Here is a 26,291-nt window from a genome sequence, read left to right on the forward strand (position 1 = left end):
AGAATAAGGTGTGTTTGTGTTGGAATCCAACAGACACAGAATTGGAATGGCTGTCATACATGCAGACATGATGATGTCAGAGGAAACTGCAGTGGTGTCTTAATTTTTTTCCAGCGCTGTTTCTAGTCTCATGTACTGTTGTTTTGGTACTTTATGTATTCATTTATACTTTCACCATTTATATTCCTTTTTCATTATCAGAGAAAAAGAACAGATAAAAAAGAAGACAGTACCCGCTCCTACAATACAGTCATGGAAAAAATTATTAGACCACCCCGTTTTCTTTAATTTCTTGTTCATTTTAATGTCTGGTACAACTAAAGGTCCATTTGTTTGGACAAATATAATGATAACAACCAAAATAGCTCATAAGAGTTTAATTTCAGAGCTGATATCTATCCATTTTCCATGTTTTCTTGATAATAACCCAAATCACTTCAGTTCTTACATCAATATCTATGGCATCCTACTGACAAAAACAGTGTTTTTAGGCATTCCATGTTTTCTTTTCTATCTGTTTTAGTCACATGATACACACAGGAGTTAGTACTTGAATGCATAACCTTTGTTTTTGATGACTTTTGGTGGTCTAATATTTTTTTCCGCGACTGTTTGACCACAAATCTACTGCTGCGTGGACATGATGTATGAAAGGGTTAATGCTGAACCATCGGGAGAACTGTGAGTCATAAAGTTCGGCTCAGCTCACACCGGACATTAGAGTCCCGTAGTAAAAGTGAGGATGTGCGCTGAGAGGCTGTGGGTGCGTCCACGAGTGACCCCGATCCACGCGGTTGGAGTAAAAAGCAAGGGGTGTGGTCATGAGCCAGTGCGCGTCAGGTGTTCATCTAAGACTATATAAGGACGAGAACCGAGAGGAGACACAGAAGATACGAGTGGAGTGACTACATCTGAGGAAACTGCACCAAAGTAAGTCACGCTGTCAGTCGGATTTGAATCAGTTTAACTTTATAAACTGTGTTTTTTTTTATGTGAGATGGAACAAAGATCACAATGTTTTGGATTCAGAACAGTTTCCAGAACTTTTTCCCGTGCATGTGTGTGTAACTCACCCCTGTGTGTGCAGTCCGTGTCAGATGGCCAACCCTCTGAGGTCCTGGGTGATGCTGGGGGCGCTCGTCGTGTGCGTCCTTGTGTGTTGGAGCAGTTTGGCAGATGCGTACCCTCCCAAACCACAGGCACCCGGGAAAAACGCCACGAAGGAGGACTGGGAGAAGTACCGGTTAGACCTCACACGTTACGTCAACCTGATCACCAGACAGAGGTGAGACGAATGAAGTAGACGTTAAATAAAAAATAAAACAAACCAGAAATTAAAAAAACAAAAAAAACCCAAAAACTTTCTACTGATCTAAACTGTGTAATACTTGTTGATCCACTAATCCTATCAATACATGTAAATAATTGGTGTAAAATGCAGTTTTTCATCTTTTCGTGGTCATCAGATATGACCCATTAGGATATTAAGAGGCTCCGTAGTGAACGTGGAAACACCATCATCTTCTACTACATTGATTGACCAGTAAAACCCATGGAGTTGGATCAATGACAGTGGATTGAGACACTTGGTTTATGTTTAGCTAATGATAGATTTTACTAAAAAGTCATGTTTTCTTCAGCTTTCTCTGTTTTTTATATAATAACCCTCAATTTTAATCTGAGCTTTATGCATATCTGTATATTCAGTGAATTAAATGTAGGAAAATACCTGATTTATACTTAAAAATGCAAAATACAGAGGATAATATCAGTATAAATGGTAATAAATCAGTTAAGAAAGGTTAATAATTGAGAAAAAAAAAATCATTTGGGAACTGATGCAAAAATAGCACTGGGTCTTTATGGGTTAAGTTTAATGGTTGAAAATTATTATTTATAGTCAGAGTACAAAAAAAAATATTTTAGAAATTTAGAGGTAGAACATTTAAAATTATAGACATGTTTTTTTTTTAAATCAATAATGAGAGAAATTAACCCCTAAAGACCCAAACATCCACCATCTACCAAAATCATTTACTAATATAAACTATTTAATTCCTGTTGAGCCACTAATCCATGTCAATAATTTGTGTAAAATACAGTTTACTGGTCATCAGATATGACCCATTTGGACGTTCAGAGGCTTTGTAGTGAATGTGGAAACACTGATTCACCAGTAAAACCCATGGAGTTCGACAAATGACAGTGGATGGAGACACTGGGTTTATGTTCAATTAATGATAGATTTTGCTGAAAAAGTCACTTTTACTTCAGTTTTCTCTATTTTTTGATATAATAATCCTCAACTTTACTCTGAGCTTTTATGAACATCTACATGATCAGTAAGTTAAATGTAGGAAAATATCTTATTTTCACTCAAAAAACACAAAATACAGAGGATAATATTACAATAAATGGTGATAAATCACTTAAGGATGATTAAATATAGAGAAAAAATTATTTGGGAACTGACACAAATGTCACACTGGGTCCTTATAGGTTAAAGGAAATACTGATGTTTACACACTATATGGACAAAAATATACTGACACATCATGACTACAGCTGTGAGATGTCCTGTTCATGCTGACTTAGATACAAACATCAGTATTAATAATCAATATGATATTTATCACAATATAAAACTATATTATGACATTTGTTATTGTTTTTTATCGCAGACTCCTGTTAGAAAAGAAACACCTGAATTCAATGTGTCCCAATACTTTTGTCCATTTGTGTATGAGTTAACGGCATGTAAAACCATCGAACATGATGAAAGCAATAGATTTGTTTTTAATGAAAGTTTATTTGAAAGTAAAGCTAAAAAAAAAGTGACATCTAATACTGAGTACTTCTAAATCATTTATGCTGTATTTTAAAGTGAATTAACTTTAGTACAAACTGTAAGATTTAGCAAATATTCTGCAAAAATTAATCCAGACTCACCCTGCATATGTCTATATTAACCCATAAAGACCCAGTGCTATTTTTGCATCAATTCCCAAATTACTTTTTTTCTCAATTTTTAACCTTTCTTAACTGATTTATTACCATTATACTGATATTATCCTCTGTATTTTGCATTTTTAAGTATAAATCAGGTATTTTCCTATATTTAATTCATTGAACCTACAGATGTGCATTAAAGCTCAGATTAAAATTGAGGGTTATTATATAAAAAACAGAGAAAGCTGAAGAAAACATGACTTTTTAGTAAAATCTGTCATAATTGAACATAAACCAAGTGTCTCCATCCACTGTCATTGATCAAACTCCATGGGTTTTACTGGTGAATCAATGTTGTAGAAGATGATGGTGTTTCCATGTTCACTACAGAGCCTCTGAATGTCCTAATGGGTCATATCTGATGACCACGAAAAGATGACAAACTGCATTTTACACCAATTATTTACATGTATTGATAGGATTAGTGGATCAACAGGTATTAAACAGTTTAGATCAGTAGATGGTTTTGGTTGATGGTGGATGTCTGGGTCTTTATGAGTTAAACCTCAAAAGGAGTTTGATTGATGGACTGGTTTGAACTGTCAAGAAATGATAATAAAAAAAAGCTTTGTTATCAAATTATCATCAAATTAAGACACTCAAGTTGATCTGATGGTAATATGTGAAATGCTAAATCGTAATGGGTAAAATAACTACATTTTCTTTTAAAAGTCTACTAATATTACATCATTCTTTTTTTCTTACTAAAGTTTGTTAAATTGTAATCAGTAAATGGTTTTAAATGTTTAATTCAACTTAATACTTGGTAAAACTATTTTTTTTAAAATTTACTTTATGAGACAAAAATTATTTGTATTCACCTACTCGTCCTTGAAATAAGAGACATTCACAAGAATCTGATGAGCAGAGAAAAACAACACAATAGACAAAAAAAAAATGTTAATACTTACAAAGTACCAAATTCTAAAGCTCTCATAGAGGACCATATAACAACAGTTTATAGTTAACTAAAAGTATCTGCAAATAGTTCTATCACTAGTGTGTCCATGGGGGACTTATGGTTAAATGACTGTCCACAGTCACTGAAATGAGAATAGATGTGAGGTACTCTGAACAGAAGAGCTTTACTAATGAATAACATGAATAGGCTTTCTCTTCCATCTGTGTGTTCCACAGTAACATCACCTTATAGGTTTTCACTGACAAAAGCTTGTAAAAGTATTGAAGACATCTGCCAAAAGCAGAAGTCACTCGATTCTGATGATCCAGTCCAAAATCCCCTCTGTACTTCATCTGAATGATCTCTTCATCATGTGGTTGAATCAGGCAGGTAGTCCGCCTCCCTTCATGAGTCTGGGATTAATTCTCTGGCTCAAGGACAAGACGGCAGTGATTATCAGCTGGAGGATGGAGCTCTGTGAAGTGATTTGACTGTGGGCAGATACATGTGTCATCTAGTTCAAAGACCGACTGTTCAAGACTTCAGCTTGTCATAAATGTTTTAGTAGCCTATAGGTACAGCTCTCGACGCCTCTCCTCATTTTCTTTATTTCTTGTTTGTTTGTAACTCCAGTTCTGCGTGAGTGGATGACACTCTTATAGACTTGGAAATCAGATGCAAAAGAGCTTCTATCCTTCCAAAATATCCAAATCCAAATGTTCTACTACCATCCATATGCAAATTTGTACCCGAGTCAGAGAGCCCATATCATCATCATCATCTAGCTCGACTAGTTCTACTAGAAGCATAGGCTAATTAAGCACATAAAGTACATAATTTCCTTTTTTACTAGTGACAGCAAATAAATAAATGATATATGTTAAATTTTGAGAACACCGTTTTGTCGTACTTCAAACTTGGCACTATTAAATAAAGTGGTTATTACAAGAAATTAATTTCAGTGTTTCAGTAGAAAAACATTAGTGTACAGTTTGAGTATGTACTCAGTATCCCCCTTGTGGTCTGTAATTAAGTGTGTTACATCTGCCATTGTGCTCAGAGGACTATTTGCCACACAGTGCAGCCCATCTCCTCTCAGACAAAAGCAGGTTTTCTCTTCAGTTGCCAGGCACTGATTTTTTGAAAAACAGAAGACAAAATTGCTGGAATCTCTTGTTTGACTTGTTGACACCGGGCAGTGAACTTGAAATACAAAGATAAATCCTCATCTGAGTTATGCTTGGACTTCATGCACAGATAAATACTCAGCTGGGTGTGTGTGATGAACTGGCCTTTTGTGCACAGCTTTGCTGAAAAAAAAAAAAGAAAAAAGTGCTTAACCCATAAAGACCCAGTGCCTTTTTTATGGTAGTTCCCAAATGAATTTTTCTTTATATTTGACCTTTAAGTGTTTTATCACTATTTATTGTAATATTATTCTATTTGTTTTGTGTTTTTCCAGTGAAAATCAGGTATTTTCTTACATTTAATTCACTGATCATGTAGATGTTTATTAAAGTTCAGAGTAAATTCAAAGGTTATTTTATCAGAAACAGAGAAAACAGAAGAATAAGTGACTTTTTAAGCAAAATACATCAATAACCGAACATAAAACAAGTGTCTCCATCCAATGTCATTTATTAAACTCCATGGATTTTACTGGTGAATCAATGCTGTAGAAGATGACGGTGTTTCCACGTTCATGACAGAGCCTCTAAATGTCCAAATGGTTCATATCTGATGACCATGAAAAGATGCACCAATACACCAATTATTTACATGTATTGATAGGATTAGTGGATCCACAGGTATTAAACATTTTAGATAAGTAGATGCATTTGGTCAGCGATGGACGTTTGGGTCTTTATGGGTTAAGTTAAGATTCATAGCAAAACATCTACAATTAAAGATGAATCTGATGAAACAGAAAGGCATTTGAACAAATGTCCTTCAGTCAGTCCATTCTGCCTCTATGATTATCCTTTAGGTATGGAAAGAGGGCGACCGTTGAACAGGTGCTGGGACGACTGCTGTACGGGGCTGATTCAAGTCAAGACACTGAACCACGGTGAGATTCACAGGTTACAAAGGGTTTTGAAAGTTGACAGCCCCAATTATTTTAGACTGAACCTGGCAAGTACTGAAGACTGAAGATTATTAATGGTTGACATCACCTTGAAACAATTTTTACCATGACCATTATGGACTGTAAATCTGCTAACATTATACATTAAACTCATGTTAGGATTATGTATAGAGAACCAGATGTCATGTCTTACAGACTGATTAATGTAGCTCCGGTTGGTGATGAACATCTCTTCTATATCCAATATGATTCAACAGACGCCCCCTGCAGAAGGAGAGATGGAAAATGAAGTGATTTAAGTTATAAGTAATTGACTTGTCATTACTAATAAAAGCTGCAATTTAATCAGACTTAAAATGAAATGAAACAATGGTACATTTTAGGAATATTTCTGTAATGCTTCTGTTCTATTTCTTGTGTTTATTCTGTTTATTGTATTGTAATTTCTTACCCTGTCTGCTCACTCTGACCCCGTACATTCCTATATATTAATAATGTGGTACTTTTCATGAGGTCTATCTCACTCACTGCACTAGTGTGTATTGATTCGCTCTATGGGTTTACACAGCGTATTGGTCATTGCAGCATCTGTCAGATCTGCAAAACACATCCCCTTGACACTCCATGTAACTGTCAATTAATCAAACTGTTTCTCTCTTTTTGAAATTTTTTCTAGCAGTGTGGATTACAGTGATGAGTGGAACACGTCCCCCGGATTCCCATAAACAACTGGAAAACACTTAAGAGGAAACAACCTGCACAGAACTTTGTGATTCTTTATTTTTTAACTAATTATGTAATGTGCATGCAAATTCCTCTCTGTGTCATTTTGTCTTCGGTCGAACATGTAAATAATTTATACCAAAACTAGACAGCAGTCAGAGGGCAAACCTCCGCCAAGGGAGGTGAACTCCCTGTAATAACATAAATCATCCACTGAGACCTTTGACACTACAATGTATATATGTGATGAACTAGAATCAGATCAGATGACTCTTGACTAAGATATTATTAACCCTCGAAGACCTTAACAGTCATCAGGGACCAAAAGCATCTGTTAAAATGTTTAAGATTTTTTGAGCCACTAATCCTATCAATACATTGAAATAATTCACGTAAAATTCATTTCCTGAGCTTCAAATAGAGATGACCGAAGAACAAAAACCACCAATCTGAAAAATGCACTTTTTGGAGAATATTTAAATATCTTGTTGTTTTCTTGCAAAATCTGATTTGTAAATAGCAATATAGCCTAAAAAAATTAATTTGTTAACAAAGTTCTCAAAAAAGTGCATTTTTTTTTAGAAAGGAGAGTTGGTTTTTTGGCCATCGAATGAACAAAATAGTTCTAGGTCTTTAAGGGTTAAGGAACATTTTTAAAGATTTATTTTGATGAAATCACAAATGGATCTGATCTTGGTGAAAATATAACTTTCTTGGCGGAGGTAATTAACTTTACACTAAATGAGTTACTGGAATAAAGTATTTTAAAAGACATAAATATAAGGAGTGTTTATTTTTTACCAAACTGACTGCACCTCCTCCTGACGCCGCTGGGTGTCACTGTAGTACCGGGAGACGTGTGTGTAATTCGCTGTTATTCTGCTGTGTGTGAAGGGTCCATCGACGGACGCGGACGGCCGTCAACTTCTCACCGGGGTACGGCACCACCAGGCGCATTTGTCACCACAAAAAAAACCTAATTCGTGGACATTTGTGTTTTTAATCTATGGAGCTCTATGTAAGAGTACGTGGGCCGTTTTAGCCGAGGTGCCGTTGTAGATACAGCAGTTTGTGTGGGTTGCCGTAGGCTCCGATGTGTTGAAAGTGTCTGCATAGATTCAACTAGACCTGCGTTACTGCCACAGCGAGTCCGTGGAGGTACCTCATCCGCCTTTCTGCATCTCAGACCGGGGAGGAAAACGCTGAAAGGTAAACGAGCAGGTGAGCGTTTTAGCCGTTTTGTTTCTATCTGAGGGGACGTGTGTAACTGAGCTTAGTGGATAGACGGCATTATCGGCGTCTTCAAGCAAAGCCTTTCTAAAGATGTAGACCACCTTAGCTACTCGCCAGGTGGCTGTTGGGACCGACAAAAGCTCCAGTTAAAGACTTTAACCTTATTCTGTTTTTAATTTACGCTAAAATCCACTCACTACTGAACCTCGTGCAGAATTCCTTCCCGAGCGCGAGAAATTACAGTTAACCCAACCGTGGCTCGTGCACCTTTACCAAACGCCTCGTGCGTGTTGTGATGTTTGACACTCATTGACCTCGTGCTTCACAGATGTCGATGACCGGACGTGTTGTGTACTTTATATACGAGCTGGAAAATGATGCACCGTCCGTGAATTACGTTGATAACAAAGACGGACGGACGTCACGCACCTGTTCAGCGGCACTGCGCATGCCCACACATGCAGATCTCTCCACAGATGTTTGTAAGGTGGTGGATCCAGAGGACAGGTGGACATGCAGGGTAGGAAAACATCACTGAGCAGAAAGGGAAAAAAAGGGCTTTCTCTGCTTTTATGCAAATGCAGTAAATTCTGATAGCTATGTACATCTGGGTGTTTTTGTTTTGGGTTTTTTTTTTAATCATTACCAGTTACCTACAAGCAATTACTAATGACGCTACAACAGTATACAAGAAAAAATTAAACAAAAAGCACATATATAGAGAAAAAGCGACAATTACCCTGATTAGACCATATGCAGTGTTGTGATATTTCTAAATAACTTGTGTGCGAAAGTCATCAAAAAACATTGTTATGCAATCAAGTGCTAACTCCTGTGTGTATCATGTGACTAAAACAGGCAGAAAAGAAAACATGGAATGCCTAAAAGCACTGTTTTTGGCAGAACAATGCCATGGCTATTGATGTAAAAATTAAAGTGATTTTGGTTATTATCAACAAAACATGGAAAATGGCTAGATATCAGCTCTGAAATATAAGTCTTATGAGCTATTTTTGTTGTTATTATTATATTTGCCCAAACAAATGTACCTTGAAATGACCAAGAAAGAAAACAAGGGGTGGTCTAATCATTTTCCCGCAACTGTATAGGTTGGACATTATTTAATACTACTACTAGTACTACTACTACTAATAATAATAATAATTATAATAATAATAATAGGCTAATCATAATCATTATTCTATATTGAGAAAATAATACCAATATAAGAACGGTAATTGTTATTTGTTGTCATTAGTGTGAAGAATGGCAGCAACAATACCAATATCATCATAATCATTGCCATTAGTATTGATAAAAAACTATCAGGAACAACTACCAGTATAAGTCTGATGGACAACCACACCCCCCAAGGCTTTAGAGTGATCAGTCCGCTGACACGGGCAGGGCATGAAGGTGGGGTTCACACACCACTGGTCAGTTAACATTAACTGCTTAAGGCTAAAGGCTATAATCTATCTAAAACAAGGAAATAATGTTGATACTGTAGATAAATCAAGGTTTGCTTTTTATGATTAAAAAGGTCATCAGTGTTGCATGAACTAAAACAAACCAAAATGTACTCAAATGTGTTCTGTTGACTGAAATCACGGCAGCCTTACACTATTGACACTGTTCACTATTGTGAGGACATTTTACTACTGCAGTGGACGTTTTTGTTGAAATAACCCCTGCCAACAAAAAAAGCAATTACTGTACTGTTGGAGATATATACCCATTTGTTGCTAGTCATGCATCAGATAAGAGCTGAAGAGTGTTTGCTGATGAGGTCTGTACACTGCTGTTTGTTTGCCTGACATCCTGCAAGTGAAGATGGCAGGGTCATTACAGGAACATGAATTCAGTTTTACATGCAGTTTTTTTTTTAATAACTCACAGCATTAGGCTTTGGAAACAACAAATGGGGTTAAAAAAATCTAGACTTTGTGTATGCCTTTGCAATTTTAGGAAATATTAAGGCTTTACTCGATTGTGTTATAAACAATGGGGCTACCATGAATAACAATAAAACAGAAATGAAAATGACTTTGTTAGATATCACCAAGGACTGCGCTCTTCATCAAGACTTAATCTACTGTCTGCAGGTATTTTCTTTCTGTAAAATTCAGAAGTCTGGTATAATGGTGCTGAATATAGATCAGACAGTTGTATCAGATTAAAATCAGAGCAGTTTCCACATGTTGCAATGCGTATAGTCACTTTAAAAAAAAAAAAGAAAATCCCACTATTGAATTTTAATAGCGCTCCTCAGTCAGATAGTTCTCACTGTTAACCTCTTTTGACTGGGATGGAAGAAACATCTACTTTCTTATCGGTTTCTGTTTTGGAAATGGGAGGTTTATCATAAATTTTCCTGCTTTTGACAGCTTTAGGGATTGGTTACAAGATCAAAAAACCTTAGCACTTCTGGGGTCTTTTCTCCAATTTCTTTGAGGGAGATTTGACTATGTTCAATAGGACTCTTAAATAGGATAAGCGAAAAACTGCAACCAGGTGGTGCAGACACTGTGACCACTTAATATGTGAGCCTCAAAGTAAGACACAGGTGAAGTTAAATTAATACAAATTTTCTTTATAAACATAGATCACATATTCAGCAAAATGAACTGTACCTCAAACAGACCTAATTAGTCTGAAGTGGACAGAGAGGCTGCCTGTGTGATGGTACATACCACCTACTCCCAGTAAAAACACATTCAGCAACATCTGATCATGACAGTATTCAGTTTTACTGGCTGAAAAGACTGCGTGATTAATTACTGCATCGAGTAGGAAGTCTAATCAGATATAGCACGCAGAGAGAAAGTTTCCACTCTCACTTCCTGTGGGAGATGAATCGACATTTGTTCATGAAGCCTGTGCATCATTTGTTCGTCCAGTGCAGAGTTTATCACAAAAATGACCAGCTCATTTGTTCCCTAACCTGCTGTCTCACATACTCCCTGATAGAGTAATGTAAATGCCTGATTCTCTCTTTTTTCATCATTACCTTATTACTCATTAATCATAAAATGTTATCCTTAAAACTATGTTTGCAGGAAATCACAGTTGACCTAATGTATTACCCTGTGCTTACCGAGGCCAAACACATAGAAAAGCCATTATGTCCTTTGACTTATTTGGGGTTTTTGGTTTGTGATATTTTTCTCTTGGTCCCCAGAGGGATTTGGGTGATATTGGAACAGTGACTTTGATGCTCCTTATTTCATCTGTCATGGCTCTGTTTCTTAGAAAAAAACGAATGGAGACCTTTAATGAAATCCATGCCACTGGTGATGGTAAACACTTACCCTGGGTGGCTCTCAGCATTTCGCCTGAGTCCTTTACCCTCTCAGTGGTATGTGCATGACATTTAATTCTAATTACTGTAATTGCAATCTTTATCAGCTGAAGGAAAAACGGAGGATCCACATCACCATGGTGATCAGGTTTCTTAAAGGTCCCCTGCATAAGATTTAACATATGTATGCAATAACATGAAAGTGAACATCATAATGTTTTCATTCATTAAAATGAGCTGTTTATCCCATAAAGACCCAAACATCCACTGCTGGCTAAAATCATCTACTGATCTAAAATGTTTAATAACCATTGAACCTCTAATCCTATCAATGCATGTAAATAATTCAGATAAAAGGCTGTTTCTCAGCTTTTCATGGTAATCAGATATGACCCATTTGGACGTTTGGAGACTCTGTAGTGAACGCAGAAATGCTGTCATCTTCTGCAACATTGATTCACCAGTAAAACCCATGTAGTTTGATAAATGACGGAGGATGGAGACGCTTGTTTTTACATTCAGTTATTGATATCTTTGCTGAAAAGGTCACTTTTTCTTCAGTTTTCTCTGTTTCTGAGATAATAACCCTCAACTTTAATTTTAGCTTTTATTAACTTCTACCAAGTTAAATATATGAGAATACCAGATTTTTACTGAAAGCAAAACATAGGGGATAATATTATAATAAATGGTAATAAATTACTGAAGAAAAGTTAAATAGAGAGAAAAAAATCATTTTGGAACTGCCACAAAAATACCACTGGGTCTTCATGGGTTAAATCTACAAAGAGAATCAAGGACCTTTTTTTTTTTTTTTTTTTAATCACCTACTACGTTTGAGTGCGGACCAGAGGTGATATTCACTCAATGAAAAATAGAATGGACCAAACAAACAGTGGTTGTATTTGAGGGACTTCCACATGTGGCCAAAGCAGGTGAGGGGATAGATACAAACTAGTCTTGCATAGCTATATCTCCTGTGCCACCATGCTCTATTAGCACTATGCTAGTGCTATAGATACCTCTGGCTCCCTTCACTTCTTCTGTGGTTTGTTTGGTGAGGTCTTGGACAGCGCTGGGTGCAGAGTGGTGCAACAGAGCATCTCTAGTGTCCCAAGACGAGTTGCTTTCATGGAACTTGTGTGCAGGAGGAAGCATGACTGTATCCCTATGAATGAAAACAGCACACAAAATGATGTATATCTTTAAAGGGTGGAGGTGGTCTTTCACATAGAGAAGGTGACTTTTAAAGTGATAACGCAAAGATGGGACAAAGAAAATATCTGTCCTGCCACTGAGTGATGGAAATATTCTTCTAGCAGAGCACTTTCAGAAAGCCATATTAGTTGCAAACTGCTACCTCACCACTAGATGTCACTAAATATCACACAGTGTACCTTTAAATGATCTGCTGTCGAGTGATGTCAACAGCAGAGGCAAAACCATGTATACTTTACTAAAGTTACTCATGTAAATAAACACTCTTGTAAAAGTAGAAGTACTGATTCAACTTCTGGTTCTGCTTCATGACAATATTAATGTTTTTTACTCCGGTTCTTCAACATTTTATTAATTAGACAGCTCCTTTTCTTATTGGTCAAATCTCCCTCTCTTATGTGCTTTGTCTTGTTATGTCTGTTAATATGTGATGTGTGCTGCTCTACACAAAAAAGGCCTGTCTTTTCTATTTAGTGTTATTCTGGTCAGGTAGGTTGAAAATACTGATGTCTCGATTGGGATTTTTTTTGTTTCTGATCCAGTCCGATTTTTTTAATGATTAGTTTTGCCGATACCAATCTGATACTGATACTTTTTACTATGATTTTTTGATTTTGTCATTATTTATAGGCTATTATACTATTATTTTACTTCAGATCACAATTGGGCTGAATGTAGAACCTGAAATAAAACAAGTATGACACTTTTGACTCTTAATAACTTTAGTATGATTTTTGCACTTTTCAAATTCATACTGTGGGCAAAATTAGAACTTTTGATGGGCCGGTTTTGGCCTGTGGGCTATATGTTTGCCACCCCTGCTATAGCGTGTGTATGGACAGGTCCATCCAGGGATTATACTGGGGTGCATTCCATGCCGTATGTACCTCACAATGAGTACATGTAGAACATACAGCGGTACAAAGTGAAAGTGAAACTAATTCCAGGCTTCCACAGAGTTGGGCATACTGTGTGCGTACCATGAGTGGCACAGACTACAGGCGCACTGTCTGCAGACATTTGAGGTTTCAGTCGAGCGTACAAATTTCACATTTAAAACAGGTCGATGTGAAGACTTCCCGTCAAGCAGTCTATTGTGTGACACCGAGTACGCATATGCGGAGTCCATGCAGTCGTAAAAATCTAGCTCTGTGTGGATATGTATGGCGGACATCTGCTTTGGGTCTACATTGAGTCCACCTCAAGTACGCGTGGACGTCCACAGAGTCAAGAACGCCCGACTCTGTGGGGGCCTCTCCCGCTGTTGTGCAGCTCATTTTCCTTTTCCCTACCTTCGAAAACTTTAATTTGAGGCAGCAGGACGTTTGTTTGAGGGGGCATTGACAGCGCCCCCCCCCCCCCCCCCCTCCCCCAGCCAATACCAATCTTTAGATTGGATTTGGACATCCCTAGTTGAAAATGGTCATAATGTAGGGAAGTCTCCTATACTGCTAAATAAAAAAATTTAAATTGTTTAAATAGTAAATTCAAAACCATATTCCTGTTTTAAAAGTGTAAAGACTAGAAGCTATTTGCTTTCTAATGTAGGGCATAAAGATAAAAACTAAAATACATACAGTGAAGTACAGATACCTGAAAACTTTGCAACTTCCCGCCTCTGGATATCACATTATGGTCATCTGGTGATACCAAGCTGCTTGTAAAGGTATTTTTAATTAGTGTCTTATGGTGAAAAACACTAATTACACAGGAGATGCTGCTGTTTGTGAATCTCTGAGCAGCTCATGTGCTTTAGGTGCCTAATGAGTCTCCAAGATTTTTTTTTTCCGTTTAGCAGCTGGTAAATAATTTTTCAAGACAAATCAAATAAAGTTTCACTCCATAAACATCGCTGCAGGAAAAGTACTTCACAGTGCCATTCTTCATGCAGTTCTCCTGCTGCCAAGTAGTAGCACATTGTGTTGAATTAATATGCATGCAGGGAGTATGACGCACCTTTTATTTTTGGACCCATTCAACCATGAAGCACTGACGAGCTTTAAACTGCTCTTGAATTTGTCCTCTCCTTCAAAAGACCTCTGCAGCGATTTGATTTGTGCATTCATTTATAGAGACTTGGATGTTTATACAGGCCACAGAGAGCAAGAATGAACGATTGAACTGCTTTAATTTAGCCTTTTGAGAAAGATTCTGGTGTACAATGTAGTGTGACAACAGGGAATCATAAAATAACGGTTAGTAGAGTTTAAAAATACTATAAATCCCTATTAAACTGGAAATAAAAAGGTTTTTTTTTTTTTTTTTTCATAGTTTCAGTGGTAAAAACTAATTCACCTCATTATTGTTGGGTTTCAGCATTCCTTCATGAGGGTGAGCTGATCCCCTAGGTTTAAATTTAACTCAGGACTTTTAGGAATCCAATTACATTTTTCTTTTTTTTTTTACTAAGAAGCAGAATAAAATGAAAATGAACTTTTTCAACCCTGAGCACTTTCTTTCCTCAAAAAGTTCATATTCCAAGTCAGTGCCCTGGTTTGGGTTGGTTATGTACCCTGTTTCCTTTAGGACTTCTGGAGCTGAATGTGATCTGGTAGAGCTGCTGTTTTACCAGCTGTGTTCTTCAAGTGTTAGTTGAAGTCCAGCTTTTTGCTAGGGTTAAGTGTACTGTGACTGTGGCCTTAGCTCTGGAAGTGCTGTGAAAACCAGTGTTTTTGGTTGTTGAGCTGTCTGGTGATGTAAAACTCCATTTTTTCATTCAGCTGTTACAACAATACAAAACAATCCCTACCGTCAGTAGCACAACCGTGTGGAGGTTGTATTGCTCAAACCTTTTAAAAGACCCAATTTTAGCTCCAACTTATTATTATTTTACGCATTTTCCCTTGTTGCCATGGCGAAGCGCCTGGGAAAAAGCGAGGAACTGCTCATGGTTGTCTTGGATACGACAGTTTTCCCTTGTAAAGTAATGAGAGGAGCTGAACCTGTGGGAGCACAGGGTTATTTTTAGGCCTGACGCCAGCCTGCATGTGTGGATTAAGACTTGTTTGGTCGCTGGTGCGTGTGTGTGCATGTGTCTGTGTGTGTGTGAGCATGTTTACAGGCTTTAATGCAGCTTCACTGTGGGAACAGCTCAAGGCGTTTTACACTTGGCATACGAACACCTGGACCACCACCGCTCATGTCACTGCTTTAGGCCAAAATGTGCTGGAAGATGCTTTAGAAAATAACCTTCAACCCTCAGGTCTATTTGCAGTTGTATGTTTCATATACTGTACGCAGGCACCACCTTGAATGAACCACACACTTACCTCAGTGCTGCTGAGGATCCTTGCTGACAGAAAAATATGTGTGATAACATAATCTTGCACAGTACATGGCTTCATATCAGAGTGAAGGCTCGGAGACTTTTAAAGTATTAAATGACTCAAGAGGGAAGGGGATTCAATTTGAAGCAAATACATTTAAATCCTCCATGAATAGCTGCTTTTATTGCTCATTTTATTAAAAAAAAATTGGCTTCAGCACTTACTCTCTGTAATATATTTTAAGGTACCAAAGCCTTCCCTCTGCCCTCATTATAAGTTATATAAGATTTGTTTGAAGGATGGATGTATACTTAGACTAAACTGTAGACATTTATTAGCTTTACATCATGAAAAGTTTTCTGTTCCTTGAAATATTCTCTCCAGTCAGTGTTTATGCACACCACACACAGCTGGCCTCTTTTAATAAGACTGTTGAGATGATAGCAGCTTTGTTCAATGTGATGTCATGGCAGATGTGCTTTTGAGCTGCTCTCTTCCTGCAATACAGTGAAGAAATGTGGAAGTGTGTGTGTATGAGTTTTAGCAAATGGACACAGACGGGAAATCTATTGAAGACGGAGATAATTTAGATCCACCAGATATTACCTTGGAGAAAGACTGACCCACAACTTCCACTACTCCAGAGCCCTTTTTGACCCCAATAAAAGACCATTACAGGGTTCCCGTGGGGTCTTAAAAAGTCTTAAAAGTCTTGAATTTACAAATCTGTTTTTAATACCTTAAAAAAGTCTTTAAAAGGTTTTAAAGTTGATATGGTAGGTCTTAAATTTCTTTCCATAAACTTCTTCACTGTATTGGGTTTAAATGTGTCTGGGAAATGTCCATGCTGCAAAGAAAATAACGTTAGCTGACTCATTTCCACACCTTTCAACCCAACAATTTCTATTGAAATTAGGAACCAATTATCAATAATATTGCCGCTCCCAGTGAGAAATGATCACAGAACATTCATTCCAACAGCTGTTAGTCGTAGTCAAAAATCTAACTTTGGGAACTTTAAGGGATGGCTCACAAGTGAAAAGTAAGCATGAGGAAGTGCAAATGTAATAATGCCTGGTTGGAGAAAAGATCTTTCCTCCACCTGATTGAGGCGAGAGGCCTAAGTAGTCTAAGTAGTCTCAAAAAGGTCTTACAAAGTCTTAAATTTAACTTGTAGAAACCTGTAGGAACCCTGCCATTAATTTACTCAGTTTTCAACAGCAGTCTTACTGGCATTTACAGGTATACCGAGTTAAAAGTTAGAAGTAGTTTGGATTTTGAGGGACTTGTATGTAGATTCTACTACATTTTGGAGAAGCACACTGGAAGCCAAGTTATGTACTGCTGTACCTGGAGCCTGCCTTGAAAACAGCATTTTAGGCCACAACAAATCAATGTCTGTTTAAAGTCTTATCCACACAGGACTAGAATAAGCTGTGGACATCTGGTGATTTGGAAATGAATCCCTCATGTCTGTGTTTCATGCTGCGCATTTGCCTGGGATAAGCAAAGTCTGTTTTTTACTCAAATTTACTGGCATTATTCATTGGCTCTGATGTCAAGGACAGCTTCACCAAGTACAGACAAGAGACAGAAAGACAGAAAAAATGTCACCCCCTCCTAAATTTACACCCCAGACACTTAAAACTGTCATGTAGCTTTTTATCATCATTAGTGCAGCCTCCATCATCCTCAACCACAAAATTGGTTGAATAAATTTGCACAAGAAATAAAAAATGCCATATATCGCACCAAATTACAGAGATGCTGATTTGCATGGGACTAATATTATCCAAGGACCTCTGCATTGGCTGAAATAGGGTAGGTATATTTGTGAGGAATTTTTACTTTAGAAATTGTAGATATGGCTTATTTGCATGTGATTAAGATCACACATGACCTCAGCAAATGTTACAAATGACCAGAGGTCTACTTGCAGCACTAGTCCCCTGTGAATAGGGCTTAAGTGGACATTTTCTGTGGTATTATATAATAGAGCTTGACCAATATGGGATTTTTGGGGCCGATGCCGATATTGGGGGCTAAAAAAGCCGATATCCAATATGCCAATAACCGATATATTGGCCGATTTATGAAATAAGAACACTGATCTTCACTGGATATAATAATCTTATATTAGATAATTGTGGACAGGTGGATTAACAGTTGCATAAATCTTTGTTTATCTCACAAAGATAATTTACACAACTTTCAAACGTAAACTATGCAATCACAAAAATAATTAGAGCAAAAAATATTACTTACCACAAAATTATGTAAAAATTATGCAAAAAAGTTAATACATCGGCTACACATTGGCTGATGTTGATTAATCGGTGATACGCTATAATCGACCGGCAGATTAATCGGTCGGGCTCTATTATATACTGTGAGTAAATTTGAGGCACTTACGCATAGGAATAAGTCCTATAGTTGCAAAAATGTAGGAAGACAGCAAAGTAAAAGTGAAAAATATGTTACAACCAACTTTGATCATTTTGGCCATTTTTAAGTAAGTAAAATACTGTTCATACTGCTATCCTTGTCTATAGCAATAAAATATTTTGTTTCCATGCTAGTTCTCCTGCCTGTTTCTCTTAAACAGGGCCATATTGACCATGTATAAATACCTCCTACAACCCCTCCCTAAAAAGTCCAGAGTTAGTTTTCACTGCAGAGCTTGAAGACTGTTTGCAAGTGTAAGTAAGTTTTTTTGACTGAAAATTCTTCTGGTGGTGAAGACTACACTATCGTTAGATCTCTTCTAATTTTACCCAACTGGTGACATAAAAGAGGAGCCAGAGGGAATGGCAGAATGAGACCAGAGAAGACCATGGCCCCTCCAGCCTCCCCAGTGTGTCAGCCCAGCTCTATCACACCCGCGCTCTACTGCAATCGGCTTTGACTTCTTAGATGCTGTGTGGTCTCTGCATACTTTTAACAAGCTCTGTCATTTCCCAGTGCAAACACGGGATGCCATGGATAAGCCTGAGGGACTGGTATGCGGTATTAAGGACCTGATCCGCATAGATCAGAGTTTTGCAAAAGCTCTGCAAGAGTATGGTTCAGTGTGACACTAGCAGCAACAGTTACCACTGTTAATAACCCCCCACCCCTCAAAAAAAAAAAAGGCGTGCCTGGCCTTCGCCCAAAACTTAGCTAGGATAGGCTTCAGCACCCACACAACCCTCTCGAGGACAAAGTGGTTCAGAAGACAAATGAATGAATTGTCAGACCTTAGCTGAGTCTATAGGTCTTTACGGTAAAAATGCATATGCATAGACACATACAGCTATAATTTAATCCTGTCCTTGGATTAAGAGTCAAATAATATATTTAACAAACACATACATTTACAATGTAGAATTACTAACACATAGAAATAATGACGTAGCCAGTGCTCACTTAAAATTAATGCAGAAGAAAAAAAGGCTCATGAAAGATGTGACAGCTTCCTCTAGGAGTAGATAGGGTTCCAGTGGTTCCTCAAATATAGTATAACATAGGTTTAGTAGAACTGATTAATTACATAAGGAAGGAGAGGGAGTTTAACACAGATAAAATTAATTTACACAAATCAATGTATTCAACCCATATAGGATTGAAACCTACAACATCTTACACAGATGGAGACAATGTGAATAAATGTGGTATGCTGACCTGTATGACTGTTTGTATCTCCTCCTTTTCCAAGAATTCATAATGATAATGGATTGGATTTATATATTGCTTTTCTAGACACCCAAAGCGCTTTACATTATTGACCCATTATTCATTCACTCTCACATTCACACTCTAGTGGTGGTAAACTACATTTGTAGCCACAGCTGCCCTGGGACAGGCTGACAGAAGCGTGCGCCTACGGCCCCTCCAACCACCACTAAACATTCATGCACCAGTGTGGGTGGCACTGGAAGCAGAAAGGGTGAAGTGTCTTGCCCAGGACACAATGGACTGACTAGGACAGAGCGGGATTCGAACCACCAACCCTTCGGTTATTGGATGATCCACTCTATTACCTGAGCCACAGCTGCCCCGAATTCAGTTGAGTTCTCCAGCTTTGCCTCTACAACAAGACCTTTCCCCACTGAATTCATGTTAAATACTTTATAAAATTAATCTTTAACCAGTGCCCTGGAATGATGGGCCAATAAAAAATCCTTAGACACAAACTGCGGATGTGGAAATAAGATTAGGGAATATTTTGATCTCTGCTCAGAGAATCAAATTTACGAAATGACACACCTCTGGGCTTTAAGACAACTTCATATTTGTATTTACTGACGCCTGTGAGGCTGGGAAACAAATTGGGTGTTGGGTTTAAATGTAGACACAGGCCCAGTGCGACATGACCAAAAATCTCGTACCACAATACAGATGCTCTTTCGCTGATAAGTTATTGAATGACATTAAGGGAAGTGCAGCTTCTAACATTTAGAAAGGTTCAAGCAGTGAAACACGTTAATTTTTAATCTTCTCTTTTTGAGCATTTAAGCATAGAAATAAGTTAAATGTGAAGACGTGAGTGCAGTTTGAGTCTGTTCTGTTGTCCCGTCTGTAGCGTTGTATACATAGTGTGGTTTTCTGGTCCATGTCAGACTTTTGATACCCAAACCATGTCCATTTGACAGAAGAAGCTCCACATTTTCTGTCATGTTCACCATCATGCAGTTGTCCTGCCTGAATGCCTCCAAGTTGTCATAGAAGAATACAAAGTGCAATCCAAATGACCAAAAATACTGCTTTAAAGAGTGTGATTTCCAACACAGTGAATTGAAGAATTGAGCATAATATGAAGGGATCCATATTTTTTTTTTGTCACATGCGTGTTACATCGTGACATAATATGGTATATAATTACTGTGTGGGTCTGGTGAAGCAGCTTCGGTCATTGCAGAACACAATGCTGAAGATGACACTGAAATAAAATTTTTGTGTTGACACATTCACATATTCACACACAGTGACCCCATGGTGACATTATTGGCTTTTTTACTCCCACAGAATGGATAGATATCGTCATGGCAACCAGGAATTAACATCCTTGGATACCATTGTTGCTCCCTGCTGCGGTCTTTTCTTCCTCAGCATTGTTCTTATTTGATCTCTCTCTCTTCTCTTCCTCTTCCTCTGCCTTCCATATTTCATGTTTCCTCACAACCACCACACGTCGGAGTACTTCCTCCTTTTGTCAGTTTCTTTGTGTTCTGATCCTTACAAGCATCCTGAACTCCTAATTGCTCCTCACTGTCAGAGTATTCCACAAATTTTAACAAGCCACTTTTGGATCTCAGGTCAACAGATGCTTAGTCTCCCAGTCTGCCGTCTGTGACGCTCTCAGCTTTCTCTTGCTGCCTAATGTTAAATGGATCAATTAAAATCAATATATATCCTCACTAAGCTAATGTTAGCTGGCCTGCCCACTCACTCACTCTGTTCTTCCAACTGTTGCTAATAGTATTCCCTATGGGCTTGATGGCTAAAAGTGTTTAGGTGTTACCAGAGCAACCACATGCTCTATATATAGGTATTAACAAAGATAGATAACCAAGTGGCGCGTGTGGGTGCTTGTTTACATAAATTAGGAATGAACTGTGTGCACACCAAATCCATAAAAGGATTTGTTTTCTTTGTCATTGTTGGATTATGACTTCCACTGATTGTCAATTTGGTGTTTTAATGTGAAGGGCAAACAAATAGCACTTTAAAACACACATATTTCAAGCTGCTTGTTGTATACATGTGCCTGTAGATGAAAACGTATTGTCTCCTGCTTAGAACTGCTGTGTTCTTTCTCTTTTTTCAGCCTTAATTCTGCTTTAGTTGCCTGACACCCAACGGCATTTGCATTCATATCCCCAGTCAATACTTCATTAGTGTTTTCAACGCCCTTCTTTCTTTTTCTCTGCACACTTTTTCATTGCAGTTGACCTAACAAGCTTTGTGGAGGATACTGGGAGGAACCAATTTTTAAAATGCCTGTGGCAACATCCAGCTCTGACTCTGGTAAGTGGCTCGGCCTCGCTATGGCGAAGGCATCGTCTTGTGAGTGAGAATGTATCAGAGAGAAGGAGAGAGAGATATCGAAAGACAGAAGAGGGAGGGGATCCTGAACGGTTTGTGGTTATTTCAGCACTCAAGACATGTATCTCATCCCTTCAGTTCTAATGTGACTTAATGAGCTGGTAATGGAGTGCTAAAACTCCAGCCTTAGATCAGTCATGCCTCAAAGGATTTGCTGTTGTATGTTCACAGCCCTCCACTGATGCGCTCATGAACGTTAATCAACGCTAGTGGCTACTGGTACATATGAACAAGAGTGCATGCATAACCAAGTCTGCAACTAACACTTACTTTCATTATTGATTACTCTGACAATTATTTTCTGAGTGAATAATTCCCCTTGTAGACCAAAGACCCTTTTAGCCTTAAAAAATCATGCCAAATCAATAGTCTAAAGCCTAAATATCTGAATCTGTGGTAAGAAAATAAAGAGGCAAATGTTCACTTGCTCGAAAAATCTCTGAAATTGTTTATCAGGTATCAAAACTACTTACAGATTATTTTGGTGTGATTATCAATTTTTTATTCTTTCTCCAAAAAACCCCCAAAACAGTTCTCATCCTAAAATATACCTATCCCCACTACATGCACTCTATCATATGCAAAGTACACCGATATTCAATACATGAAGAAACACCCTACAAAACTACTGAAAAATTAAAATTGGCTTGAGAGTCTGGTTTCAACCAGCCCTATATGTAAAGTATCATGAGATAACTTTTGTTATGATTTGGTGCCATATAAATAAAATTTGATTGATTGAAAAAGCACAGGAATTGAAAACATGCATACATGTGTCCAAGCATAGAATAGGAAACTAAACCCCCTGACAAAGGACCCCAAAAGACTGTTGCAAAGTCTTGCAAATCAATGAACAGACGTGTGCTCAAATGGGGTCCCTTGCCAAATCACTCCATTAATCCTCTAACTTCTCGGATGAATTTGTCTGCATATCATGATAATAATTTGGAACATGCTCCTTTATGTAACTGTCCTCTCCCACTAAGACTGAGTCCATCACCTTCAGTAAATATCCAGCGTTCAACAGAATAGGGTCTCTGAAATCTCACACAGATTATCGTATATCCTGGCCCCAAACTCTTGAACTTTGTCGCAGGATCATAGGACATGAATAAGGTGACATATCACCAGCTACTTGGTGTATGTATTAACCCAGATGTTAACAATGAAGAGTTTATGATTATTATGTTTTTGATCACCTTATTGTTAATGTGATAAGTTGTTGCAACTCTCTGCATTAAAGATTTCTCGTAGGGCTGGACAATAAAGACAAAAGACAACCTTTTGAGATAGAATCACAGTCACACTCCATTTTCACAATTTTCTTGCCTCTTACAAAATATAGGCAAGTTATAAATTTTCCTTTTTTTTGTGAAGGCTTAGGCATGTGTGCTGACTTATGGTTGTTGTTATCTGTTTAGAAATCATCCATGTTTGTGTTATTTTGGGGAACGGTGATAGTATCTGGGTGATGGAAACACTAGTTGACAGTTTCCTGTCCATACAGCAGCAGTGTTTCTTTTAATTACCTAGATTGTGACCTAATTTGTACTGCTGGAGTTTTATGTTTTAAACATTTAGTTTTGTGCATTTAGTTTTTATTTGATAGACCTAGTGAGGAGAGACAGGAAATTAGCGAGAAGAGAGAGAGTAATAATGGCATGCAGCAAATGGCCTCAGGCTGGAAGCAAACCTAGGCCACTGTGATCCAGGCACCGCTTGAGTTTTATATTTTATCAAAAACGTTAGTGCTAGTATAACTCTAAAGCATATGTGTAAATCAGACTCAGTGTACATCAGAGTTCAGAAGCATGACTCACAGCTGACAGACGTACAGCAATTGTTGATCATTATTTCTTCAGCAGCAGGAAAACATGTTGCACAAACTCTGCAAGTTAAAATGGACTAAACTGAACACATGCAGATGTTTAATTATTGCTATAAACTAACAAATAAACTCACTTGTGCCAGTAGCAATAGTTTATAAAATGCTGTATCTGGTACAATTAATAACCAGTGTTATATAGTAACAAAGTAATAATACTTCACTACTGTACTCAAGTATGTTTTGGAAGAATTTGTACTTTACTGAGTATTTTCTATTGTCTACTTTCACTTTTACTTCACTACATTTCCTAAATCAATAAGCATGTATCTACTCCCATACATTTTTAATGCACAGCATCATTAATTGTTACAACAAATAAATTAAAAGAAATTTGGTGTTTTCACCGCTGAGATTACTGGTGACTGCAACAAAGTCAGGAAGTTGATTTGTCATTGGGCCTAATCACATAATGAACATGTGCAAAGGACGGTCCACACTCAACCTGTCAGCAGTCTGTTGATGTGAGTGGCAGCATAATATTCCAAATTCTGACTGTCTTTGGTTATTATTAACGTTTACACGTACTTTTGCTTTCATTACTTGAGTACATTTAATTGTAGATTACGTGATATACTTAAGTACAATAAATACTAGATACTTAAATACTTTAACTTAAGTAGCATTTCAGTTGGTGACTTGAATTTCTGACAAAGTAATTTTTTGGTAGAGTACCTGTACTTTTGCTGGTGTAGCTTTCCAATACTTTTACAACACTGTTAATAACCCACATTTATTTTAATTAGTTTAGATGAAGAAAATTAATGGAATTGTCAAAATGATACACAATGCAGTGTTTTCAGACTGGAAGAAAACATTTTAATTCTCATTTTTTAGTTTTATAAGATAAAAAAAATAGAACTTTTACTTGGTGAAATAACAATCAAGTTTTCTGCATGTTGGGATCCTCTCCACCAGTCTTTCATAGCTGGTGGTTGCTTTATGTTGCTCCTGGTGCAAAAATGCAATCATTTAGATGTTGTTTGATGGTATGTGACCATCCATCTTCCTCTTGATCACATTCCTGAGGTTTTCAATTGGGAAATTTGGAGTGGTCTCTATTTTTTTTTCTTTCCAGGGCAGTATATCAGACTGCTGACTTGAACCTTCTACTTCTATTCTGAAATGGCAGTGATAGCATTTTTGTTTCATGACATTTTGGTATAAGTCAGACGTGTAGAACAAGATGTAATGACATTCAGTCTGGCGCCTGACAACAGTCTAGAGGACTCACAAAGAGGTGTGATGGCTGTATAATGAGAGCAACTCCACACATTGCACAAGAATGTGTGAGATCTCAACACAATTGTTTCTTTTAAATATGATCCTATTGTGATACTTAGTGAATAGTTTTTGCTTAAATTACCAAAACCTCTAATTATGGATTTTAACACTGGCAGCACATGGTTTACAGATTTATTTTTATCCCCTTTCACTTGCCATCTGACACTGAGGAAGAACACAGGTGACAAGAGGCTGTTGTGTTTATGTTGCTGCTGTTTTCTGTGGCTTTGATATTTACGTTAAAATTATACAGTGGCTGTCACACTAGAGCCAAGAAAGGTGATCATATTGAGCTGAAAACTGGCACAGAGTCCTGTTGCATTACTGTTTCAGTCACTGCTGAGGACATTTTTATCTAAAAGTTTGAAAAGTGCCAGGAAGATTTCTGGGAAATTAAGTGTCTTAGCATATTGGTTAACTCTGAGCCAAATCTCAAACTCAAGGTTTTATAGTATTTTAGTGTCTCACAATAAATTACTGCAGTCAGTAGCTGGATAGCAGAAGAAAAACAGTTCCTCTAAGAGTTAAAATGTGTGTGGAGTTTCTTTTTTTGTGTTGGGCCGTCAGTCAGTCTTGATTTGTACACTTGCTGAGGGCTGCACTCTGGATGACTGGCATTTTAGTAACACAGTAAATTGTGTTTCTACACCAATTCATGGTTTTCCCATTTTTTTTCTTTCAAAGAGGCTATTTTTTGCTCATGCTTGGAGAAAGGTGAGAGAGAGGTCAGCTTTTCTAAGCCATAAACACTACGGTTCCTCTCGGCTCCTGTCATCGAAGTAACTCCAAACGTTTCCTTTATTTTTAGTTAAACTTCTTGACTGGATGCTTTTCTACCCTGGGCCTGGCAATAAAAACATAGTGATGATTATCATTGTATTAATACTTAATCATTGTTGTGATAGACTTTGTTCTTTTGTCTTTTGTCTTTTTTCTGCTCACATTGTCAGCTAAAACACTTGGAAAATGTTGGAATCGTTGTTGACTTATTTACTTTGATTCATGCATAATTTCACCTGGAACAAACATTATCCATCATTTTAATTCCTGTGAATGTTCAGTGTCTACATTTCTGAAAATGCTGTTTGGCAAGTGTTTGTCACATAATAACAATTTGAAGCCACAAATAACTGTCTTTTACTGTTCCATCTTGCTGTGTCTTGTTTTATGCTATTGCTGTCTGCTAAGCCTAGTTTTTCATCTTGTTGCATCTTTTAAGTTGTTGTCATCTTGTCACGTTTTATCTGTTGTTTTCGTCCCATGGTGTATATTCATTGCTCTAGTCTTCTTACACCTTTGCA

The 26,291-nt window shown here is 37.4% G+C and overlaps 2 protein-coding genes across 4 annotated transcripts in view; both read left to right on the plus strand.

Moving 5' to 3' along the window:
• The first annotated feature begins 848 nt into the window (after positions 1-848).
• pyyb (peptide YYb) lies at positions 849-7,023 on the plus strand. Of its 2 annotated transcripts, none has more exons than XM_030121810.1 (4): positions 849-930; positions 1,088-1,285; positions 5,898-5,978; positions 6,673-7,023. In XM_030121810.1, exons 2-4 carry the CDS (start codon positions 1,098-1,100, stop codon positions 6,719-6,721), a joined length of 318 nt encoding a protein of 105 aa, XP_029977670.1. In that variant the 5' UTR covers positions 849-930; positions 1,088-1,097; the 3' UTR covers positions 6,722-7,023. The 2 variants fall into 2 exon arrangements, with proteins under 2 accessions (XP_029977670.1, XP_029977671.1); XM_030121811.1 differs by having other exon boundaries at positions 6,676-7,023.
• Positions 7,024-7,617: 594 nt separating this feature from the next.
• The window catches only part of mpp2b (MAGUK p55 scaffold protein 2b), a 67,467-nt gene continuing 48,793 nt past the window's right edge, over positions 7,618-26,291 (plus strand). The window contains exons 1-2 of one of the 2 annotated variants that reach the window (XM_030122175.1): positions 7,618-7,940; positions 21,664-21,743. In XM_030122175.1, the coding sequence (XP_029978035.1) occupies positions 21,713-21,743 (31 nt within the window). In that variant the 5' untranslated portion in view covers positions 7,618-7,940; positions 21,664-21,712. The remainder of the gene's footprint in view (positions 7,941-21,663; positions 21,744-26,291) is intronic. The other variant, XM_030122176.1, reaches the window with a different exon arrangement.

Source organism: Sphaeramia orbicularis, chromosome 19, assembly GCF_902148855.1.
Source record: "Sphaeramia orbicularis chromosome 19, fSphaOr1.1, whole genome shotgun sequence".
Lineage (NCBI taxonomy): Eukaryota > Metazoa > Chordata > Actinopteri > Kurtiformes > Apogonidae > Sphaeramia > Sphaeramia orbicularis.

Excerpts from the sequence above, each read along its gene's own strand:
- pyyb (XM_030121810.1), top strand. The coding sequence starts at position 1,098 with ATGGCCAACCCTCTGAGGTCCTGGGTGATGCTGGGGGCGCTCGTCGTG. Across the intron at positions 1,286-5,897 it reads AACCTGATCACCAGACAGAG|GTATGGAAAGAGGGCGACCG; the intron begins GTGAGACGAATG and ends ATTATCCTTTAG. Across the intron at positions 5,979-6,672 it reads AGTCAAGACACTGAACCACG|CAGTGTGGATTACAGTGATG; the intron begins GTGAGATTCACA and ends AATTTTTTCTAG.